The sequence below is a fragment of the Aptenodytes patagonicus genome, chromosome 20, assembly GCF_965638725.1.
Source record: "Aptenodytes patagonicus chromosome 20, bAptPat1.pri.cur, whole genome shotgun sequence".
NCBI lineage: Eukaryota > Metazoa > Chordata > Aves > Sphenisciformes > Spheniscidae > Aptenodytes > Aptenodytes patagonicus.
In genome coordinates this window covers 3750402-3769687 of record NC_134968.1, presented here as the reverse complement: position 1 = coordinate 3769687, position 19286 = coordinate 3750402, and the positions used below count along the sequence as shown (strand labels likewise).

Here is a 19286-nt window from a genome sequence, read left to right as displayed (position 1 = left end):
CTGATGAGCTATTGAGATGCGTTGAGTGTATTAGAGTGATTATAGGTTTTCATAATCTGGCTGAACAGGGACGGATAAAATCTAGCAATTGCTGCGCTCCTTGACTTGCAGCTGTATCTAGCAACACTCAAGCTGTGTTTCATAGTCACTTGTTTCCTTCTGATTTGTTTCTCCTTTCCATGGGCATTCCTGGAGGTTAATCAGCATAATGGGCAAATGTATTTGTCGCCTTTAAAAGGATGTGACCTGATGTTCTCCTCCCACTCCAAAGATAGGAAACAAAGAGGGGAAAAGTGAAAGGAAGGAAAGGCAACAAGCTGTAGATAACTTAAGGTGCTACAGCCATTTCCAAGGCCCTTCTGCTTTCCCAGCTTTTTATGTTTTGTCCCTTCTGTTGGTGCTACGTGGAGAATTCTCACAGCACGGACACGTGAAAATTGGTGGCACTGCCCTGTGCACAAGGCATCCTGCCTAATTTTAAGCATTCAGCTGAGGCATCTAGGCTACATCTTGATGGGCTGAGTCACCATCTGGAAGAGCTTGTCCTTCTCCTGTGATGGCGAGCGCGGAGCTACGGGATCCCGACGTGGGCATCTTGCCATGTGCCAGGCCAGGGTGTGGAGAGGAGCGTGACAGGCAAAGCATGCAAAAAAAGAGTTTTTCTTCAGTTTCTTTTTCAGCTCAAGTCACCCTACGTACGAAGGGTACCATCAGTCAATAAAAACATTTCAGACAACAGTTTATTATTTGAGTTGATGGTGCCTCTGTATATTTAATTGCATTTTGGAGAGAGGCACAGTAGAATTAACTCACTAGTGAAAGAGTTTATTTTATTACATGTAAATGGGATGCGGTTCTCTTTCACCTGTCAAGGCCTGGGGATCAAGTCCTGCCTTGTACGAAAAAGATGTTTTGTTCTCCATCCTGCTCCTCCAGCGGGCACATGTCCACATCCTACCAGTACCACGAGGTCTGGCAGAGCATCATCGGGCTCCGCTAAAATGAATCCATGTATTATCGGTCCAAAAGGAGGCTCACTGGCAGGGCTTGGGGGAGACGTTGCCAAACACCTGGCCGTGGCATTACAAGTCTTTCACTTTTATTCTGAGTTTATTTTGAGACAGGGGTAATCGGGGTAATCGTTCTCCCTGGATGGAGATGGTGCTGGTAAATCCCCACCATTGTGAAAACTTCTTGTCTTCTGTAATACTTACTTGCCATTTGGCCACGCAAAGCACTTTTCTGCTTTACCGAATTGTGATGAGCTAATAACGTTCCCTGTCCTTAAAAGCCCTTTTAAAGCCACAGTTGATATTGTATTTTATTTTCTTTGGCTGGAAGGGGTTTGGTTGCTTTTGTGTGTAGTCACATTTTGATGTAGTTCCAGAAATGAAGTGGGTTAAAAAGGACTCCCTTGGGAGTACCCAGGGGCTCAAAGAAGAATATGAATTTGTTGGCAAAACCAAGAAAACTGCAAGTCCCCAGACCACTGAGGTCCAAGTGTGGAGCCTCGGTGGCCTCCTCCCCTGCTTGCTGCATCTCCTGCTGGTGCAGCCACACGTGCCCGCAGGGGCAGATGTTTTCCAATCTCATCCAGAAATGGTTTTCAATACTTCACATTTTTGCACTTGCGTGTGTTTTGTGCGTGTACGGAGAATCAGCTTCTTGCATGTTTGAGAAGACCCAGCCACGCTGAACTTTCGGTGTTGTAAGCTGGAAGTGTGTATGTTCAAAAATGTCAGTGAAGATCACCATTTGCGATGCAAGTTAGTGTCTATTTTATTATGTTTCCCTTAAACAGGGCTCTGCCTGTAGCTCAGTTAATTTGCTTTGGTTGTCAACCTGGTAGGTTGCTGCCAGAAGCATCTTTATTACTGGAAAAGCTGGAGAGTGTGTTTAGAAGGAGTTTTACATGGAAATAAAGTTGCTTCACTCTGCAGGATGTGTCACAGGGCGGAGAATGTAGTTGTCATTTAAAGGACATTTTTTCAAAGTGTGGATATTTTAAATATGTCGTTTTCTAATGACTTCAGGATTGGTGGCACGCTTTCAAAGTACAGCTCTCCTCTGCAAAATGACTATAAAAGTAGCACTTCAGCTTTCATGAAATTGTACCTCTAGTGTTTCCAAATTTATGTCTGTTCATAGAAAATACATTGTTTTATTTTTGCTGTCCTCCAATGCTTGGGTTTTTTTGAGCTACCCGTGATCACCAATAATAAAGGATGCAATTAGTCGGTGGTTTACAAGTGAGAATTAGTCCAGCTCTGTTTCCCAAAGCTGGACGAGGTTGAAGGCTTAGCAGGAGCAAAAATTGTTGACAAAAGTTCTTTTATCGGTGTGACAAGCAAATACTAACATACCCTTTCTTCTGATTTTAGGAGTGGCCACACATTACTTGCCTTCTGGTTTTCCCGTCAAGAAGGAAAACTAAATCGACAGCAAACTATTGAACTGGGACATCACATTCTCAAAGCACATATTTTTAAGGTAACAAAGATTAAAATGAAGACTTATGCCAATCTCATCCCTGCTGCGTATAATCTGCCAGCACTGACAGCGTTCAGTGTCTTCTTGTTTTAGGGTTGCTGTAAGAAGTGTGATTGCTTCAGGCTGCTGAAACACATAGAAGTGAGCTTTAGAAAATTGGCAATGATATATAAGAAATCCTTGAAATGAAACCGTCCTTCAGACTGTAGATTCAGCAAACAGCCTCCTTACCTAAAATTACTCTTCCACCATAAGAGGTTTCTTCCCATGTAAGATGAGTTCCTTGTAACAACATCTAGAAAAAACAAATCGTTTAAAAGGAGTGGTTTTGAAGAATCCAGCCCAAAATTCAGGTTGTAAAGGGAAGATCTGATGGTCCTTAAAATCTGATGGCGGGTCCATTTTACTCTTCACACAGACATTTAAGACCTGGGTAACTGAAAGTCAAACTTGGATGTGAGCATCAATATGACCCATAAATTAAGTAGCATTCTTTTGCCTGTTGGCCCATATACCAGAAGGTGGAAATGAGAGGATGGATTTGCAAGGTCACAGGAAATAACAGACTTTATTGAAAGTGTTATCATCTGTGGGTGCTTAACACTGGTAAAAATGAGGCTCTATTCTTATCTGATCTATATATGATTTTATAGACTTAAGAACTTTAGCACCCCTGTATTTCTAGAGTAAATAGATAGTTTGTGTCTTGTGTCAGTCCTGTTGGATTTATTTATTGAGTTCCCTGTGCTGAATTCACCATCAGGTGCAGTAGCAAAGTCTCCTTGTTTGGGAAAGCGATGGCTGGAGCCAAAGGGAAGAACCCCAGATCGGTGCATTACCAATCAGTGTATAATTTTCAAATTTTGAGTTACGTTCCCAAGGCCAAATTCAGCAGTGAGTTTACTATTCAGCTGTCATTTACATCTAAATCTGATTCCAAATCTTCTTCGTTTCGCACTTCCATGGTAGAAACAAATAACAGGGTTTCAGGCTCTAAACAAATGACAATTTTCATTAAGTGGACAAGTTGCCTGTAGATTCCAGATTTAATTGAGCAATATTTACAATAGTATAAAATGCCAATTAGCATATGAAAAATGTCAGTACAGCCTTCTGCTTCTAATCACTTGGCAAAATCCTTGGTTTTGCAGCACTGCAGTAAGAATAGCATGTCTCGGTGACAGATAAGCATAACTATGTTATTTAGAAATACTATAAAGTTTTGAAAGGGTTTGGATTAGCTGGATTAGAAACACTGTAAAACTTCGTCTTTCACTTTTCCTTGAATAGGTTTATTTTTATTCTGTTTTTTTAACAAGTGTTTACTGAGGATTTGGGAGTGTTTACTGAGTGAAACAATAACTGCATTAGTTTTTGAAGGAGGCATTGAGCTGGAATATTGCAGACCATGTTTAAGACCTTGAGCATTCTTTTAAGAAAATATTTCTGAGAGTATGTACACAGGCTCCTTTCCCTGTTGTTACTGACTGTATTTGTTTCTAAACAAGCATTTTTTTTTTTTCTCATTCTGTCTGATCTTTTGCTGAAGCCGTTACCAGCATGGCATGGGTTTTCTGCCAAGTAGGGAGCGTGTCAGGTCATCAGTTCAGTGTGGTTTTCCTGAACTATCACGTTATAGCAGCAGCTTTCCGCAGACAGAAAGATCCTAATTTTGAAGGTATTTACGGAGGCCTGATGCCATTGTAATTCCATTTTATTTACCCATCATGAAGCCAGGAGAGGATTAGAACAGGGCTAAAGCATTTTGTCCAGCCAGGGAGTACTGAGAGCTAGGTATAGAGACAAACTTCAATTAAACAGTGCAGAAAACATATTTGTCCTTCCCCAATCCCTGTCGGTTCGAATCCACCGGTACCTTGTGCAAGGTAACGATGGGACACTTGGAATTTCCAGGGGTCAAAAAATCAGTGATGTACAGATAAGGTGATGACCTGATAGATAGGTGTAAAGAAGCTTTCACGCTCCCTGCTTTGCTTGATGGCTGAGATCTGCTGGTTTTCTTTTTTAAACACAAACATCCTCAAACAGTTTGGGGGAAAAAAAAGTACAAATGTTTTAGTCTTTTAAAGCAATTACCAGTCTTAACAGGAGCATATGGAAACCCAGCTTGGGAAGCCTGGCATGGAATGAAAGGGCAAGAAGAGAAATGTGCAGTAATGATACAAGAAGACCCAAACTTCAGGCTGACGTATGTTTTGCAAATCAACCAAAGAGAAGCCTTTCATTTCATCTTAAATTAGTTAGCTAAAATGTCAGTAATCCAGAAATGGGTGTCCCTCGTCCCCAGATTGAGAATGTAATGACAATTACAGGCAGAAACACTCACTTTGACAGCTACGGGTATGTAAAGCTGTCTGATATTCCTTGCAAAACAGCCTTGTAAAGATCTTGTGTTGAAGGTGCCAATGGCCAAACAGCAGAGGAGGCGATAAGTTAGAAATGAAGGATGCTGACAGCTGCATACAAGAGTGCGGGACAGAAAAAGCAAGCCTGTTTGAAAACTGGGGTTGTGTGGGGTTGGCAAAGTTACTCAAACGAAACGTGCATGGTCAGGCCATGCCTTGGTCCTGTGTCGGATGGTCCCAGTGGAGTGGAAACCACTCATGGTATTTCAGTTTGATGTTGTGTCAAGTTGGGATTTGCTTTTGCTGAAGGATTCAACCTGCTTTACAGTTCTGAGCAGAAAAGGGAAATAGAAAAGGAGGATACGATCTGTAAAATGAGAAATAGTGCAGTTTTGTTTCAGCAACTGAATGATAATGGTGCTGAATGTATTTATTCTTTAAAGGATAAATGTCATCTTTTATGTCTTGCACTAATACCTAAGTATATATGTTCTAATACAGCAGTTAAGATTTTTATAGCATATGTGATTATCTTCAGATGGCTATTCTGAAAATATATACTCTTTCCCTTGGTCCTGATGGTGACTCAAACAGCTTATTTATGGGTTTGATAGTATTATAACTATTCCTAAATTATTTTAACCATTTATTATAAAATTGTTTTCCCTTTGTCGAATTATACTGTACTGAGTTCACTGAAATTTAATATTGACCTGTAATGTCCTGTACTGTGTCATTTCAAAAGTAGCATTTAATGGTGGCTAAAATTCCTGAGCTCTTTTTCTGCCTCTTGACACAAGCAGATATTTTTCTCTGTTTAGCTCCCTGAATTTTGAAGGAAACAAGCGCATGGAGTTGTTATTTATAAGAGCGTGTCTAATCTGTTGCTTCTTTTTATGGTAAAACCATCTCAAGTGACAAATCTGTTGACGGCTGCTGCGATGCTTCTGAATATCTTTCACATGTAGGTATTCGAGGTCTGCAACTGAGTCCAGCAGCGGGCTCAGATGATGATTCCTGCACATCTTCCTTTAGAGGAAACAAATCCCACCTTTTGCTGCTGGTTTTCTTCCCACCACCCTACACCGTCCGTGTCAGTCTCTCATACAAAAGACTTACGGAAATATGATCCTGCTGCTTTGCACAGATAGAAATGACCACAAGGAAGTAGAAATCAGGGTTTGCATATCAAAACGGAATTAAAAATGGCTGTACGGTTTCCATGGAAACAGCAGGCTTTGATGGTAAATCAGTAGCAGAACAGCAACATACAGGGCGTACCCGCATCACACAACGGAGCACAACACGCAGCGAAGCTCGTTGCTGGAGTTGCAAACCCATTCCTCTCGTCTTCGATCAAGCCGTTTGCTCCCATCTGTTGGTTACAGAGCAATTATTGCTCCTTCGATAGGAGGGGGGGAAACTTGCTTACCAGTTCTGTGCTCTGCCAGTTAGCGTTGCCGGACAAAGATGTCAGACCTGATATGTATTACGTACAGCCTGATCACGGACACCAGCCCGGAAGGGTTGGAAACAGTCTGGTATGAGAGATGAGAATACTGTTCTAGGCTGTGGCTGAGACTTCCTTAATTTATCTTACTGTGAGCAGATACTGTCATCTAGTTTAACTGTGTGAATAATAAGGAAACTTTGTGAATCAGTTCTGCCAAAATAGTATGTACTTTATTAAAAAAGAAAAGAAGCAGCATGCTGTGCTCCTTAACATGACATTTTCTGAGGGTGTTGAATGGATTCAGGTTGTTCACAGTTTAATCCTGCCTTTCCTAGACCTTGGAGATGGCTACAGTACCTTTGCAAGTTGTTTCCTATAAGCGTATTAATTCACTGCAAAGGTCGGATGTGGCAAATATCACTTATCTTGTGTATAGCTGTTAGTGTCTTGAAACTCTTTGAAGTCCAAAGACCCGGGAGGATCTGGCCAGTGTAATTGAGCATATTTGTAAGCTTGCGTCTAAGTCATCTTCTCTTTTTTTAGGGGCTGAGTAAAAAAGTTGGGGTATCTTCCTCCATCCTGCAAGGGCTTTGGATCTCCTACAGTACCGAAGGTCTTTCGATGGCTTTGGCATCTCTGAGAAATCTCTACACCCCAAACATAAAGGTACTGGAGGAGGAGGAGAGCTGGGGTGGTTCAGAGCTCACGTGAGAAGCTCCCAGCAACGCGCAGTAACTGTGCATAGAGTGTTTGCTGTAGCTGCCTGCCCATGGCAGTCATCCTACCCAGGCAGTGCTGAGCAGCTTGCAGGGGGTTCGTATTGAGCTGGGGAGAGGCCATCAGTTCAGCTGGGATTTTGTTACCACCTGGGATGATCCCTCAACTCTTCTACTTTGACCAGGGATGATCTTTTAATTGCAGCAAGTGAATAGTGAATTTGCGCCTGTGCAAAATGGTTCGCTTGCGTTTTTCCTCCCCAAAGATGTGGGATGCGACAACTGGTGTTGAAATTTGACAGCCCCGTAAAGGGCTCTGGCTTAGACAGGCACTAACTCGGAGGCAACGCCAAACAGCAGCACATGCTAGTTCAGGCACTACGTGCCCATTTGCGTTGGTAAGGATGAATGTGTTAGCTTAAGTGACTTCATCTCTACACCAGAAAGGATTTCAGACAGTGAATCCGATTTCAAATTGTCCTTCATCTGGAAGGATGTTTGCCCTTCCAGCTCCTTCCCATACAGGGCGAAAATGCCTAAAATGGGACCGTATATTTGGCAAGTGTTTTTACTGGGCATTTTATGTCCTTCGCTATTTGCTTGGAAGCATGCAGAGGGTCCTGGTTTAAATTCTTTTGTTGCCCTGAAAAGAAACTAATGTCTCTCCATAAGACACAGCTAACAGGAGTTCTTCTTTCCCTGTGCAGGTCAGTCGGTTGCTGATTTTAGGAGGTGCAAACGTGAATTATCGAACCGAAGTTCTGAACAACGCCCCCATTTTGTGTGTCCAATCTCACCTGGGTTACACGGAGATGGTGGCTTTGCTCTTGGAGTTTGGGGCCAATGTAGATGCTGCTTCTGAAAGTGGCCTGACCCCCCTTGGCTACGCAGCTGCTGCTGGATTTCTAAGTATTGTTGTGCTGCTGTGCAAGAAACGGGCCAAGGTAAAGTGACCACGTTCCTCTAAAAGCTGATTGAAACTGTTCCACGTTTATGCAAGGCAGGGCACAAGCTGCAGGCAGAATACGTAACGCTCGCTAAAGAATATCCTCCAGCAGATGAAGCCAGGATGCTGCTGCGGAGGGTTGGCTTTTCTGCTAAAACGTGGTGGCTTTGAAAACCTCGCGTTGACACCAAAGCTAAGTAACTCCTGAGAGTCAGTAATTAGTATTCTGGAATTCAGGTCTGAGGCAGGAACTACCTAATCCTGCTGCACTGATCGCCTGCTGAAGGATGTTCTGGAGAAGTCCTCGAACCTCACGAGGTTAAAATGGCAACGCTGCTTTTGCAGCACGGAGAGTTCTTTAAATATCTCCTTGAGACACATTTTCAAAAACTTCTATCAGACTTGTCCTAGAAAAACACCCTTTGTTTAGCTTTGTGGTGAGTGTTTGGAGTTTTAATTGTATATAATGAGTCAAGTTTAAATATTTTGTTGAAGAAGAAAATTGTGCTGATTTTTGAAGTGGAGCCTCCTGGAAACAATTTGTGGTTTCTCTATATGTTTAGCTTCAGTGAAAAAAGCAAAATACGGGTTTGTATAGTTTTGGTATGAAAGTCGGGATGACTGAGGGACCCGTTTAGATCTTGCTGTGTTGTCTGTAATAGTGCGAGGACAGTATGAAGGAAAAAAAGAATTCTGCTTTTGTTGGGATATCTTGAGAGAGTTGGGCGACTCCCTGACACTCATTGGCAAAAACCAGCATTCCCTCTCTGAGAACAGGAATATTTGGGATACAAAATGCAATGCAAGAGTCCTGCCACGCATAGCTTTCCTTGAGTATCCCTAACTGTATTGAGGAAATACCCCAAAACCAGCTGGCTTTAGTTGGAAGGCTGAGATGTTTGATTTTGGCATAGAAGGCTGCAACACTGACTGCTGCCTAAGTTGAGAAATGAGAAATATTAATATGTTAATAATATTAATGTAATATAATAGGAGAAATATTTCTCATATGTACTATATAATTGTGATTAATATTAGTGGAATATATTGATATAATAATTATTTCTCATATTTATAATACGAGAAATGATAAATAATATGTTGCAGAGCACTGAAGGGGTTAACCGGCAGGAGGACGGTAGCTGATCTGCCTGTCCTGTTTTCTCCAAGTTACTGGTGTTGGGATAGGACCTAGAAATCCCAGCTGATGTATTCAGGCATCGAGTGACGACCATGCCCTGTCCTGAAAAGCCGACCAAATAAGTTCCTGCAGGGCTGCCAAGCGCGATCTCTGTTTCCTGCTGACTTCTGCCTGCATTGGGTTCACGTTGTGCGTTCGACTGCAGGCTGAGGCACTTCTGTGTCTCTCAGAAGAAATGGTATCTGGAAAACAAGCTGGTTTTCCTGTTGTGGATTTGGATGAAGGAGATGATACCAGTGTGTATGATTTCAACCCGCGAGAAAACACGGTTGCTGGACTTCAGGACACAAAGGGGGAAATGCTTTTGCAGCCTTTGAGTCTGAAGAAAAGTGAAGAAAGCTAAAAATAATGGTAACTTACCCAAAGCAAACACTTGTGGCCAAAAGGATGCTGAAGCCTGGGGCAGAGCTGCTTTGGGAATGGTTGTTTTCTGGTCATGGAAGGGATGGTTTACCAGAAAAATGCACATTTTGCACATGTGGCATTATTTTGAAACCGGGCCTGGAAACTCTGAAGAAACGAAGACGTTTTGCCCGTGATTTGGCTTAATTGTATTTTGTCATCTCTTTTCAAGGTGGATCATTTGGACAAAAACGGTCAGTGCGCTCTGGTTCATGCTGCTCTCAGAGGACACTTGGAGGTGGTGAAGTTCTTGATCCAATGCGACTGGACCATGGCTGGGCAACAGCAGGGAGTGTTTAAGAAGAGCCACGCCATCCAGCAGGCACTGATCGCTGCAGCCAGCATGGGGTACACCGAGGTAAGACCTACCAGCACCTCATTGCCTCTGCGGGGTGGGAAACCAAGGGTTGACTATGTTTCCTAGCCAAAACGTTGACCAAAGAGGGTCTTGGAGGTGGAGGCAAGTACCTCTCTCCTACTCTTCCTCCCTTTCCCATCCCAGGCAGCGGGGTTCACAGATCCCTTGGCAAACCCTGTGGTCTGGGCAGGCGTCCAAGAGAGGAAGCGTAACAAACCTTTTAAGTTGTTGGAATAAACCTTTAAGCAAGGGTGGATAAACAGTGTGTTACTTACGCTGCTCCTCCAGTGCTGTTAGGGGAGTGTGAGGCCATGTAGGTTTGGACTGTATGTTGCGGGGAGCGAAGAGCTGAAGACCTTGCTCCTCTCATACTGATAAAGATTTGCGATGTGGAGAATGATGTATGTTTTCCTACCGAGAAGCAGTCTTTGAGGATTTTTGCATTGGTTGATTTCTTTGCTAAATTGAGCTCCTCTCATTTACTGGAGTTTTGATTTTACTTTTGTTAAGCATAATCCATGAAAACATAGGTAACGTGCTCAGATCAGAGGGGCTAATTAAAGAAAGCTGGGAAATTCTTATTAGCTAAGTGACTGTGAGTTGAACCGATTAGAAGCAGATGTGACTTCAAAACCCTAAAGATCTGCATGCTGAGGACATAATTTGTAACACAGAAATTTTAAATGGGAATTTCCCCCCAGATAATACTGGTCACCTTTATAATGTATAGAAAGGAGTTTTGGAATTGTTTAATATTTCTGTTGTACCATAAGAGGTATGTGGCTGCTTATAAAAAATACTCCAAGTCCCTGTTTTGTGGTGCTTGCAGTCATAGGAGATGCAAGCTGGTGATTATTTTGCTGGTTTTCTCTGACTTTGGTGATAAAACAAATACTTAGCATGTTTATAAAGTGATCGTAATCACTGGTGGAGCCACACTGGAGTCCTTGCTGTGATTATACCCTAGCGTAACCATAGCAGACTTAGCTTTATGCTTTAGTCAGGCAACACGAGGTCCACTGAGCAGTACAGCACCCGGCTGGGAGGTCAGCCGAGTGCACAGGGGGTTTGTTACACCAAGCTCACACTCTCCGATCGAGGCAGCATCATATACACAAGGCATCCACTGTGGAAGGACCATGGGCATCACTTCAGCGGCATCTTTCACGTAGGCACTCTCCTGGGTTTCCTGCTCCCCCCTGCGCTGCTGTCATTCCCGACGTCCCATTTAGCACTAGAGCATCACTGGCAGGAGATGGGAAAACACCACTTGTCACCGAAATCCCTGCTCCCCTGTGCTGGTGCCTCTCAGCCTGTGCCCACAGGCAGCTGCAGGCAGCAGAGCTGGCACAGTTTCCTTCCAGGTACTCAGAAAAGGCTCGTTGTAGCCTAGACCCCAGCAGAAAATTGTTTCTCCTAGAATGAGAAAAATTTTTTTGTCCTTCAGTCACTAAAGTAAAATCTCCATTTTCTTTTTAGCCTCTTGCTTTCTCGCATCATATGATCCAAACACTGCAATTTTCTGCCAGTTTTCAGTCAATTAAATCCTTTCATTTACCCTTTAAAGAAGTTAATTTGCTTCTCTGGGGTTTCAAGCATCCACAGCTGGAAGAAAAACATAGTGGAAGTCTTTTTAACAGTCTGCTTAAAAGCGGTATTTGCTAGAAAGGAGCTAATAGTTTCTGGAAGTAACTTCATCTTGGCAGGAGCTTAAGCTAATGGAGAGGCTAACAATTATAACTGCACCATTACCTTCCTTGTCTGTGACTCAGTTTCCCCAGCAGTAAAAGGGGACGATCGCACTCATTGCACCCCACCAGGTGGGAGGTGATACGGATGGACACACTGGTGTTTCCTCACTGGTTACAGCAGCCGTAGCTGCAGACGAAGGCGCATCCACTGCACACGCCGGGTCATCTGTAGCAGGACAGACACGGTTACAAGGAACTGACACTACAAAGGCTCTTCATGCGCGGTTGTATCAAGACACTTGGGTGGGTTTTTTTTGCTTGTACAGGGTGGCAGGTTCAGTGATTGATCTCTGGAAGAATATTTACTTAAGCTCAGGGTGCCAGGCAGAGACCGTTCCTTTTCCTCTGTGTATTCAGAGCAGCTCGTGTTAAGATGTCAGCAGTTTATATATAACGCATCCAAGTTCGTGAGCTGACATGTCATTTTGTTTTAGATTGTCTCCTACCTGCTCGATCTTCCAGAAAAAGACGAAGAGGAGGTGGAGCGAGCCCAAATCAACAGCTTTGACAGCCTTTGGGGAGAGACAGGTGATTTCTGTAGATGCTGTAGCTTCTTCTTGCGTGTTTGTGTTTGTATTTATGGGCTCTCGGTCACCTGATGCATCCCTGATCCCTGACATTGTTTTGATGGAAGGGAGAAGGCTCGGTTCCTTTGATTTGATTTCAGGTGATTTACAGGTGCCAGGGTGGAGCTTGCACTCAGCTTAAGTCAAACAGAGAAGTTTGGCTTTTGCAAATCCTGAGCTTCTGCAGCTCCTGGCACTTTTCAGGAGCATGCAGGCATGCAGCATCTCTGACAACCAGGCCACTAATTTCTCTGAAACATCTCACGTTAAGTGAGATGGACACAAAATTCTGCTCTTTCTCTCTTGATATTTGGCATATTTATCGAAAGCATCTCCCTGTTTCTCTCTCCCCTTCCCCTTCCCCGTTACGTGCAGCACCATGACTGGTAAATTATCTGTTGATTTTCTGAAAACTTCTCATTATTTAACACTTGGTAATTAAACAAACGTCCTTTTGTGCAATACTGTATTTTTGTATTGATGGGTATAATGCAGAAGCCCTGCTTTCCTAACTTCTCCCAAAACAAAAGCAGCCATTCACTCCTTCCACCCCACAGACAGGAAACACACTATCATCCCCATTTCTTGAGATATTCAAACTTGGAGTTGTTAGCTTTTAACTCCAACGACCTCATAAATAATATCCACTGTCTTTTGTACTCAACTCATCTACTTGCATCACTGGTAATGTTGCTGTCAAGTTAATACACCAAGGTAATGTTCCTGTCTGGGTAACGGAGCACTGATTTTGATCCTGTCAGCTTTGTTTAAAAATGACACGATCCAAGGGTACAGACAGTGGCTGGTGTGTGGCTTGGTGTTTGGTCAGGTTGTTTCTGGTTAGAAGGGGGGGAAAAAACAGGGTTATATTTTGAGCTGTTTTGCACGCTGTACGTCTGAAAATGTAGCCTCATTAGAGCCTTGTAATGAATGGAGTCTATCAGAAAGTATTGCCCCTCGGCTTTAAAGGACAAAGATGGAGCGATGAGTTGTCCCAGCAAGGAGCCTGGCGGGTGGCCAGGCTGCTCTGGGCCACTCACAGGGCATTAGGGAAGGAGTCGGCTCCTGCACACACAGGGACATAACTCAGTAGCAAGGGCACTGTGCCATTATTAGCGGAAATAAGGACAATATATACAAATAAGCAATGTAAAAGTGCCCCTAGGGTGTCATGGGAGAAAAAAGGAATTGGATATGGAATTAGTCAAATGAAATTACTGAGCGTTGGTAATAGGACAGCAGCTTTGCTACCGGTGAGCTCACGGTTCACAGTGGTGACCGGGCCAGAGACAGCTCATCCAAAACATTCTCTGGTGTTTGGGTCCTGAGGACTATTTTGTAAATAGGATGGTGATCCAGATGCCTTCAGAGTTTGATCAAAAGCTGCTAAGGTGTCTCCGCACAAGGTGACCTCATGGGCAGCATCAGACGCTACAGATAAGCTCCTTGAGTTGAGATAGTCCTGGGCTGTCTGGATGAATCTGGCAAAGCCTGGTATAAAGCCACAAGGCGTTTTCTGAACTGGTGTCTAACTCTTCCCATCCCTGGAGCTCTGCCTTTGCAGGTCACACCGTCCTGCTCCCTCCTGCTCAGCCGTGCTCTCTGGTCTGAAAGCTGAGCACTGCACTCTCCTCCCTGACAATGTCCAGCTCTTCTCTTTCCTCTTTCCTTGTGTCCTGGGCAGCTCTGCTGCCTGCCCATTGCCTCAAGGACTCTTCAGCAGAAGCCTTTTCCATCTCTGTTGTCCCCCTTCCCATACCTCTCCCCGCAGCCATGCCAAAAGCTGGACTCACACAGACATCTGGGAGTTTCTGAGAGGGCTTTCTGAGTAACTGGGATAGTTGGGAATGTGGATTTGTGATTTGCAAATCGCACACAAATTTAGGAGCCATCTCAAAGGAGTACCCATTTATCACATTAAAATTGGTGGTAGGTAAGATGGGAAAATGAGCAAAAACGAGCCAACCACCAAATTCAGCTCCCTTTCACATTGTTTTATTATTTTCCCGAAAGTAAATAGCAAGTTTAGATAAATTTGAAGAGAAATGCTGGTTTCCACCTAGAAATAGCAATCTGCTCTAAAAATCTGAATCATGTCTTGTCTGTTTTTTGATACTTGTTGCTCGTGTGTCTAATCTTCCACAGAGCAGAGCTGACTGCCTGGCTTAGTGATATCAGCCTGATATCATCCAAATGGCAGTGCCAAATTACATCATAAGTTTAGGAATTGCTGACAGCACACTATAGCCAACTCCAGATGGAATATTTCCTCCTGGGACAAGACTAATAGCAAAACCCAGCACAAAAATATCTGAGTCACCTGTAATAACTCCATCAGAGTTGGAGGTGCAAAGAACGACTCCCATCAAACTGCATTTGTCTTGCTGCCAGGCTGTGAAACGGATACACGTGCCGTATAGGAGCAATTTAATGATTCCTTCTCCAGATAAAGTTGTTTTTTCTCCAAGAAAACAGACGTGCTCTGCACAAGAGCAGAGGCGGAATGTGCCATTGCAGATCCCTGGTGTTGGAGACTGTGGCTTGTCTGACGTTGCTCACTGACGGAGGGGGGCACGTCCACACCTGAAACTTGTCTTGGGTTTTGTTTGAGCTGTGTTTTGAGAAATGCAGCAACTGTTTATAGCATTTATGCCAAGACTTTGTTATTGCATGGTGAGTTGTTCTCCTGGCACTACGTCCTCATGGAAAAGCTGCAAAATGAACATTCCTGTTTTCCAGCCCAGGATCCTGGTCGCTGCTTCTTGCTTGGTGGACTCGCCTTGTTCATGCTGGGCCACAGGAGCTCTCTGGCAGACAGTAAAACTCCAAACAAAAACATTTCCATTTCTCTCACTTCCTCTCATCACCTTTCCTTGGCTTTTCCAGTCTCCTTTCAACACACAGGCACAGCCTTATCTTGTGTTGTGGGTTTTTTGGAGACTAATGGCTGTTGTAAGGCACATTGGTGATGTCAGAAACAGGTTGGTAAGTCCATCTAAGGAGTGCTAAAAGGCTTAAATAAGCAGGTACTTCTAGAATTTTTCCTGAAGTAGTTAATTGAGCTTTTGGGCTTGGACAGTTGGACACCAGCCACACGATAGTGCTCTGGGCTTGAGGTGACCAGCAGTGGAGCTGGAGCTTGGGGATGTCAAAAGCAGCTTTGGTCAGAAGGCTGGAGATACAGGGGTGGGGCACCTGTATTCAGAGCAGCAGCAGACTGTCCAGCTCATTGCAGTTGGAGGGACCACAGGGGGTTATCTTGTCCAACCTTCTGTTCAAAGCACAGGCACTGATGAAGTCTGGTGTACCTTAGTGAGTTGGTCTCCTAGAGTCCAGCTGGACTGAGCTCCTTTCACCCCTGAGAGAGTTTCTCCATTTCTGAGGGTAGATGCTTAGATACCTGTGCATTATACGAGATGAGCTTGGATAGGTTTCTCTCAGCAGCAGGCAGCAAATCCAGGTCATCAGCATGGAACCGTCCTGAAGCAGCAAGGTCTGACTGCTCAGTAGCACAGAAGCTTTTGAGCTTCCCTTGAGTTGGAGCTGCAAAGGACAGGCTGGAGCTACATACCCGCACCAGTTGCTTTGACCCTGAGGAACAGAGTAGCAAAAAGCCATGTCAGTCCAGGTAGAGTGGATTGCAAGACAGAGTGGAGAAGGGTGTGGCCATGGATCAGATCATCCTGTTTCACTAAAGTCTTTTCCAAAGAACATTTCATGGCGAACACCAAACACTTAGGTGATTTACAGTATTTTCATTGTTGGAAACATAAGTCATTTTGACGTGAAATACCTCAAATTAACCTGCAACATTTCAAGTGCAGGCAGGTTTAGAAATAGAACCCAAAAGCCCTGCATACCGTTCCCTCTGCCGTGCACATTACACACAGTCCTCCTTCTATATTTGTAGCTTACGTTTAAAACCCACATGGATCTGATTATAGATTTTGCAGTATGTTCTGCTTGTGGCAGCAAGATGATTTTTCTTTTAACTCTTGGTGTCTCTCAACCCCAAGAGAAGAAAACTCAACTGTAATGTGGAACAGAATAGAGAATTGATTAAATCCCCCAACATTAACAGTGTTGCAGTTGGAAACCCATCAACACCTCGTAATCAGCCATCCCACAGAAATGTACTTCAAAGAAAAAACAAGCTACGTCAGTTAGAAATAGACTCCCACCTTCTGCTCAAACTCCTTCTAGAAGCAGCAGAGCATCGAGCCAGAGGAGCTGTGCTGAAGTGCACAGAAAGTTAGGGAGAGGAGGGAGGAACCGAAAAGTCTAAAATTAATACCAAAGACGAGTCAAAGGCAGGTCCTGCACTTGGAACTATTTTCAGATTGAATGTGTCTTTTTTCTAACCCAACCATACTTTCTGAGTTAACAGAGCACATTTTGTCAGGGAAAGAGCTGTCAGGTGTTACTTCTACCCACCTGTAATATTGTGAGCATCTGTAATACTGGAAATGAGAGATAATTTTGGTTTTCCACAAAGACCCTTGCTGGTGGGATCAGTCCTGGCCAGAAACAAAGCCCAGAATTAACGTTTTTCTTGGAGAACGGGTGAACATATTCGTACCATTTTTGCTTTCCAATTGTTTCCCTGGTTTCAAAGATCTACAGGCTAAAGTGATATATTAAAAATGAAAGTCCTCTGTCTGAATTATGCTGCTCTGTGCTTGTTCGGACAGAGAAAAGCCACAAACCTGACTGACATCCAGTGGCTGGCCGTGATCTGTCAGTGCCTCCAGCTTGACCCCTCACTTGCTCTCTTGTAGTCACGGTGGAATGAGTCAAGGACAGGTTGCAGAAAGTCTTGTCAAGACAGCACGTACCTAAAGACCTGTGTTTTCTCTGGATGTTGTGCCCCTACTAAGACACACTCAGTCTTGCAGCCTGTGGCTTTTGCAGTAGGGAAACCTGCAGGAGGCACAGGGGGAAATGGTGAAGGTTTCATGTGACGAGGCTCTACGTTTCTTTGTGGCAACACCTCAGTCACACGTGCCTGTAGATTATTTTACGCTTATTGTGGTTCTCATCCGGTTTCACTGCGACTTGTGGAAAACAATAAAAGCTGATTGTCCCAATCAGCCTCTTTCCATAATGTTACAAGATCTTTTCATGGAAGAGCTGACCTTTGAAGTAAAATACAATGACAAGTAAGAGCTAGAACTGTATTGATCCAACCCATTTTCTTTGTTCATTTTGCCTGTCGTGAGATACGTTTGGCGTTTCAGGCACCATCACTTCGGTATCTAGCAGAAAGACCTATCTCCAGATAGGGCAAAAACTCCGTGGAGAGTGTGGCTCTTTCCCTTCACTGCTTTTCTCTCTCCTCCAGCTCTGACGGCGGCGGCCGGGCGCGGGAAGCTGGAGGTCTGCCGGCTCCTCCTGGAGCAGGGCGCCGCGGTGGCACAGCCCAACCGCCGCGGGGTCGTTCCGCTCTTCAGCGCCGTGAGACAGGGCCACTGGCAGGTGAGTGGGTTCCTCGCGCCTAGGGTCAGGCCATCCCTTCCATCTTGCTGAAATATGGGTGGAGAAGACAAACCCCAACTCTTTTGGGGGATGATCAGAGTGAGAAGTGATATTGATGCTTCAAACACCCCGAGCTCTTGCTGGCTACAGACAGCTTTTGCTTAAGTACTGTGTTACCTCACCATTTGGGAAGCAAATGGGATGCTCTTGACTTAAAAGGTCATTTTTCCTGTCCTTATACCTCCGTTGCGTCTCCTACGCCCTAATCTTGCAGCAGTAATCCCAGAGGGCACCGTGCCTTGGGGGGTAAGGTTTCAAGACATGGGGATCGCTCTGCTCTTCCTTGCCTCTGGTTTATTCCTAGCTGGGTCTCTACATACGATGTGTGTTCCCAGCTGGGTCTCTATGTACAACGTGTGTTCTCGCTTTGTGTGTTGCAGATTGTAGATCTCTTACTTACACACGGCGCTGATGTGAACATGGCAGACAAGCAGGGGCGGACGCCGCTGATGATGGCTGCATCTGAGGGACATCTGGGCACAGTGGAGTTTCTGCTTGCACAAGGTTAGAGCACGTGCTTGGAAGTGTGTTGGAGACCGGCCACAGCGAGTCCCACCGCGCTGTCTCCTGCACAGCTGGAGTTTGTAATGTCGGGGTGGGGATTGTAATCCCACTGCTGGATCGGGCAGTGGGAGAGGTTCTCGGCACCGTATCCAGCTTATTAGAGAACAAGACTAGAATAGTTGTAGCATTAATCTTGGCTGTCCGTTTTGTTGTCTGTGTTTGGTGCTCACAGCCTCAAAACTGCGCATTTGAGTTAGAAAATAAAATAACATATCACAGGTGCTTTGCACATTGAGTTAAGAATATGCCCTTGAACCATGCTTGGAGCTTTCCCCTTAGACAAAAAAATCAACAGGCAATGTGATTGAACCGTCAGCATCGCCATGGAGCAGGCAGGCAAGACTCAACCACAGGACCAGAGTTTGGGACATGTTTTAACACTTCCATTTCTAGTGCTAGTATTGTTGCCCACGTTTTTGACACCAACAGCAGCAGGAGGGTAAGGCCCCGACACAGGCAAGGATTTGGTGTATTTGTTGAAAATAAAACAGAATTGTTTTGAAGATAGTCTGTTCTTCAGCTTTGCACTCACAGATTCACTTTGCTCAGTACTTTCAGTGTCTAATAACTCTCCTTCACTAGGAGTTACTCAGTCAACAGGAACACGTTTCAGTTTTACTCATTTCTGCTGTACATGTTAGAGGTGAGTCAGAACACCACGCTGCCTGCAACCTGTGTGAACACGATTATTTCTTATTTCTGTAGTTCCTTAGAGACTTTTTTTGACAAATAGTCAGTGTTTGTTTGGTTTGTTTGGGTAATTTGCCATTATTTTTTGGCTAGAAATAGCATTTAATCCTTGTATTGTTATTTGATATTTTTATTTCAGGTAAGATCCCTCTTTGGGAAGGGATATTTTCTTCATATCGTAAGTGACTGTGTCTGACCGCTTAGCCAAAATGTGAGACACTTGAATATTTTACATATAGTTACATATT

At 44.1% G+C, this 19286-nt stretch overlaps 1 protein-coding gene across 10 annotated transcripts in view; it reads left to right on the top strand.

The window, feature by feature from the left end:
- The window catches only part of TANC2 (tetratricopeptide repeat, ankyrin repeat and coiled-coil containing 2), a 287901-nt gene that overhangs the window by 249535 nt on the left and 19080 nt on the right, over positions 1 to 19286 (top strand). For all 10 annotated transcript variants that reach the window (XM_076356962.1, XM_076356961.1, XM_076356968.1 and 7 more), the window contains 7 exons: positions 2382 to 2490; positions 6853 to 6975; positions 7733 to 7969; positions 9747 to 9932; positions 12118 to 12211; positions 17591 to 17724; positions 18165 to 18288. In XM_076356962.1, the coding sequence (XP_076213077.1) occupies positions 2382 to 2490; positions 6853 to 6975; positions 7733 to 7969; positions 9747 to 9932; positions 12118 to 12211; positions 17591 to 17724; positions 18165 to 18288 (1007 nt within the window). The remainder of the gene's footprint in view (positions 1 to 2381; positions 2491 to 6852; positions 6976 to 7732; positions 7970 to 9746; positions 9933 to 12117; positions 12212 to 17590; positions 17725 to 18164; positions 18289 to 19286) is intronic.